The 5,505-nt window shown below is 44.2% G+C and overlaps 1 protein-coding gene across 1 annotated transcript in view; it reads right to left on the bottom strand.

Moving 5' to 3' along the window:
- PTDSS1 (phosphatidylserine synthase 1) overlaps positions 1-5,505 on the bottom strand; it is a 68,013-nt gene that overhangs the window by 32,036 nt on the left and 30,472 nt on the right. The window contains exon 5 of the mRNA XM_010833477.1: positions 441-599. Coding sequence (XP_010831779.1) covers positions 441-599 — 159 coding nt within the window. The remainder of the gene's footprint in view (positions 1-440; positions 600-5,505) is intronic.

The following is a 5,505-nucleotide window of genomic DNA, read 5'->3' on the forward strand; positions in this document are numbered from 1 at the left end:
TTTTGATTACTGAGATAGCTGAGCTCTAATGGGAATTCAGTTTCGGCTACAAAGCGGCCTGGATACACTCATACAGTCCCGAACACCACAATTCTATTTATCTCAAACTGGAAACTAGTTAGTGGGTGGAGCGCCTGTTAACTTCTCAGCGGAAGTCCTCATTACCACTGAATTGTGTTGTTTGGGATTTTAACTCCATTCTTTATCTTGATTCCAGTTGTTTCTCTTTAAGACTTGTGAGATAGAGCAGGCCTGAAGCTGACAAGGAGCTTCTCTGTGTGTTTGACAAAGGCTTAAAATATCCCTTGGGATTTAAATAGTTTCATGCCACAGGAGCTGGAGAATGGATTACGTGACTGCTGACTGACGGACTGTCTTCCTCCTACGTACAAACTGCCCATGCTATAGCATCTAGACGGCGGCCCACGCCCCCTTCTTACCTCGGTCAGCTCCCAGGTGATACTGATTGTCCAGCAGAGACCATAACTTCGGATCAGCAGGGCCTTCATGGCCCAGCCCCAAAAATGTCCAAAGGCAAATATATCAAAGTGGCTGATAATCCTCTCCCAGGTGATGACATGACAGTTCACAGCATACTCCTGTTTAAGATAAAACGGAAATAATTAGTAATGCTCTAGAAATCTACTTGCTTCAGGGTCTGGACAATAAAATGAAAACAACTGATGTGATCTTGACAACTAATGTGTGTCCTGCCCAATAAAAAGTTTTAGTAATTGAAGTTGTTTGAGGAAAAATGGACAAGTATTAGAGTTTATACACTAGAATTGCTTTGTTCCGAACTGCAAAAGCTTAAATAAAGTGGGAAACAAAATAATTTTACAAAAGCTTAACCCATCCTAAAGAAATGGCATCAAAGAGCCCATGTCACTTGCCCACAGGGCAACTGTGTTAAAATCAGTAACAAAAACACAGAATCGTAATAAATAAAGAATAAATAGAAACCCAACTGGTTTGGAAATTTAAAAACACACCTCTAAATATCATGGAGTTAAAAAGAACTCATAATAGAAATTTAAAATATACTCAGTATTAAATGATAATGAAAATATTACACATCAAAATGATGAGATACAAGTAAGCAGAAGTTAGAGGAAAATACACACTCTTAAATGTTTTTATTAGAAAAGAAGAAGAGCTGAAATATCCAACTTCAGAAATTAGAAGAAAGCAGAATTACTCCTCTACCCAACAATGTATAATACTGCATAATCTAAATATTTAAACACTATAAAGCTTTCAAGAATTTAGGTTCCATCTCTAATACCTTTTTCTTTTTAATATGTTTTGAAAAACTTTCAAATCAATTTCCTTTTATTTCTGTATTTATTACGAAAGCAGTTATCATATGACAACACTTCTCAGAGAGTTCTACATTTCCCATTTGCTTTTCCCAAATTAATCAGATAGGAAGGAGTAAGATTTCAGTCAGCTGGCAGAGTTCCTGTAAAGTATAACATTTTCAAATTCTAGAAACAATACTCTCTGAAGGAGCAAAAACAGCACTGGGGTTCCCCTCTCTCTCTTCTGAAATCCACTGCCTCAGATTTCTGAAGCTTTCTCAGAACAAATGCACTCTAACTTGCAAAGCTGAAAGGACATTTTTAAAAACTGTATTTTTTTTCTGATATGGGATGATGATGGTAAGTGGAAAATCTAGAAAAAAAGAGGGAAAAAAATCAATAGGGGTAAGTCAAGATAAGGCTTAAAAAAAGCCACAGCACTGCCATGAGATGACAATTCTCCTTCCAGGCTCTGGAGCACGTGCCTGTCACAGGAATCACAGAAGGACAGAGACACCCTGGGCCTAACACAGTTACTCGTTAGGTTAAGGAGGGTTCAAGGCCCGGTCAACTCCCGTTTCCGCAGACGCCCTATCCTCCTCTTTACGCTGCAGCGCGCTGCGGAGGGTTAGATAAGAGAGGGCTGAGTCCCATCTTCAGAAGGCTGCTCTGAGGGCAATCATGGGTTGCAGACCACTTCAGAGGCCTTTCTACTCTCCAGGAGAATATTTCTGTGCTTCAACAAAAGGGAAGGTACTCTGAAGGCACCACAAAGAGCTAAGTGTGTCTGTGGTGTATAACTATTATATTATCAAATAGTAGTTAGGAACAAATTTGCCAGCGGTCACATCTGGAAGATCCTGAGGTCGAGGTCCCGGTCGTGAGAGGGACACAAGACGCCACTGTTTAAGGCAGCTAGGGAGCACCCACAGGCACAGCCCTGGAAGCGGGAGGAAGAAGCGTGCAGTGAGGACTCCGAGGGCCGTACAGGGAGGAGGGAGCAGGGGGGAGCACGGAGCCCGCCCTCCCAGCCGACCCACCGCTGGCCCGGACGGCTCCACCTCTCCGCTGTTTGCCCAACACTAGACCAAACAGCAAGTCCTGTTCACTTTACGTCCCAATGTGTTTCTTCTTCCAACTCAATGCCACCGTTATTTCTTGCTTAGACACCTGCGATAGCTTTCTAAAACTATAAAATGTATAGCTGACACTCTGACCACCCACCTCCAGCTTAAGACTGCAAAGGTTTTAACGGGTCTCTCTGAAATCAGTTCTCTATAAATGAAATGATTTTGCAGATCATAAATCAGACAGTTTTGGGTGTGTGTGTGCTTGGGGGCATGTGTGTGTCTGGGAGCGTGTGCACGTTTGGGAATGTGTGTGTGTTTGGGTGTGTGTGTGTGTTTGGGGGTGTGTGCATGTTTGGGGGTTGAGCATGTTTGGGGGTGTGTGAGTGTATGGGAGTGTGTGCTTGGGGGTGTTTAAGGGTGTGTGTTTGGGGGTGTGTGCGTGATTGGGTGTGTGCGTGTGTGTGTGTGTGTGTTTGGAAGGGCAGCCTTCCCAGTGTGAAAGGATCTTGGGCCTCCTACCCTGCTCTGTTGCTCACTCCTCCCTAGGGAAGCTAGTGACCACGGAAGCAGAAAGAACACGTGTACCCACCCTCTTTAGGGTCCCCTCTTGGGAAATTATTCACATACAGACAGCACAGGCTCCTGTCAGGCCCCTCACCCTTGGAGGAAATTTTGTGAGTTGGGTTCTGCCCTGTGGGAGGAAGCCCGTGGATGTCTGATGGGACAGCGGAGCAGAAACCTAATTTGGGACAAGGGATTAGCACCACCACATGGCCCGGGTCTAAAGCCATCTGCTCCACTGAGCTTGAACCAGGAAGAAGTCAGCTGATGTTGTACACTCTTCTTTCCCGCATTTTCAAAACCAGACTGGAGATGGGGCATGATGTTCACTGACCCACTAAAGTATCAGTTGAGATCAGGTAGTTCCTCTGCTTATAAACCTTCAGGGTCTCTTAACTACATTCACAAAGTACTCCTACCTCCTGTCCACACCTCCCAGCCTCAGGAACGGCCCTCCTCTGCCTCTCATTCCTTCTCTCCTTTACTCTTGACTCATCCCAGGTCCCCAGTTGGAGACTCCATGAAGACTGATCCTTCTTCCTGAATAATGGCCTCGGGCCCCTATTCTCCCACTTTGCTTGGCTAATTCCTACTCACTTTCTAGTTGTCAGCTTAGACAGCGTCACCAACTCAATAGACAAGAATTTGAGCAAATTCCGGGAGATAGTGCAGGACAGAGGAGCCTGGTGTGCTGCATTCCAGGGGGTGGCAAGAGTAGGACACAACTTAATGACTGAACAACAAGAATAAACATCAGCTCTTACAGAGGCGTTCCTTGACCTCTCAGAGTAGACAAGTTCTAATAGCGCCCATATCTTTTTCTTTATCCCACTGCACTGTGTACTGAAATCATTACACTTTCTTGATTCTATGACACATCTTTTTCACATTTAGCATTCTGAGAATTGGGTGAATATTTCAATGTACTGAGCTTCCCTGGTAGCTCAGCTGGTAAAGAATCCACCTGCAATGCAGGAGACACTGGTTCGATTCCTGGGTCAGGAAGATCCCCGGAGAAGGGATAGGCTACCCACTCCAGTATTCTTGGGCTTCCCTGGTGGCTGAGCTGGTAAAGAATCTGCCTGCAATGCAGGAGACCTGGGTTCGATTTTTAGGTTGGGAAGATCCCCTAGAAGGGAACAGCTACCCACTCCAGTATTTTGGCCTGGAGAATTACATGGACTATATAGTCCATGGGGTTGCAAAGAGTTGGATGTGACTGAGGGACTTTCACTTTCAATGTATTACAATGTTTGGTGCCTATTTCACTTTTCTCCTTCCAAGTCATACGGGTGATTGATAGGGCATCATACAATTGATGCTGACCCTATGATCAAGCTGAACATCATAAAAGAGAGACCCCTAGACACTGTGAGGCCCAGTGTGGTACATGGCACCACCTACGAGCAGCCCTGCCATGGAAACCTGCCTAGAGTCTGGATCCCATCCAGCCTCTACATCTAACTTCCGGTTTAGAGGAAATACAGGGAGACAGAGGGATGCATTAATGATACCCTGGGAATGCAAGCTGCAAAATCCAGGAGTGAGAAGCTCCATGGAATAAACAATATAGTTTCTTTGACAAATAAACACTGATGTTAAACCAAAGCATGGAGGGACTGCAGACTAAGAGATACGAGAGCTGCAACAAAGGCGACACGGGGACCTTGTCTAGATCCTAATTCAAACAAGTCAACCATTAAAAACAAAAGAAGAGAGAAACCTTTATGAGACAACTGGGGAAGAGATGCGAACACTGCATACTGTTAACTTTAAGCAACTAAAAATGGCATTGTGGTTACGTTTTTAAAAATCCATATATTTAAATACTGATGTCTGATAATAAGATGTGTGTGTTAGGGGAAGCGAGAGGGTGGGATGAAACAAGATCAGGCATGTGCTGATAAAATTTTTAAAACTTATCGAAGTTATCTTAAACAATTCTCTAAGAAAAAGAGCCAGCAATTAATTTGTTTAATTTGCCTTTCTGTAGATTCTAGGCCCCGAGAGGACATGGAATTGGGAGCAGGGGGGTCTTTCCCCTGCTGCTCCAGACGACCCAGTCTATAAAGCAGATGCACTTGAAAGCTTGTCTGAACCTTATATCATATATTTTTGAACAGAATAAATATTTAGAAACATAGCAAACTTTTCAGAAAATTACATAAAAGACTGTCTCTCATAGGATTTCAGTGACTGCCCTCCCAACCCCAAGTTATAATATTAATTTTCAGGGGGAAGGGGTGTCTGCATTTCAACGTGTGGCACCTGCCATGGATGAGAGCCAGGTATCAGGAGTAGGAACCAGTGGTGGCTGAAGGAATGGGGAGGGCAGAAGGCCCAGGGAACCAGGGACTAGAGGCTTCTGTCTTACATAAAGACACTTCTCACCACAAGTCCTAAAAAGGAATGCGTGTCTCTAGAGCCATCAAGGAACAAGTCCTCAGAACTGTACAAGCTTACTTTAAGGAAGTAAAAAGTGACGAGGAATTAGAGATGGAGAAGACTAAGACCAGGCCAGCACCAGCTGGAATTCCAGAAGCTGAAAACTGCCTCTGGCTTTGCTTTGTTTG

Source organism: Bison bison, unplaced genomic scaffold (genome assembly GCF_000754665.1).
Source record: "Bison bison bison isolate TAMUID 2011002044 unplaced genomic scaffold, Bison_UMD1.0 scf7180017863702, whole genome shotgun sequence".
Classification (NCBI taxonomy): domain Eukaryota; kingdom Metazoa; phylum Chordata; class Mammalia; order Artiodactyla; family Bovidae; genus Bison; species Bison bison.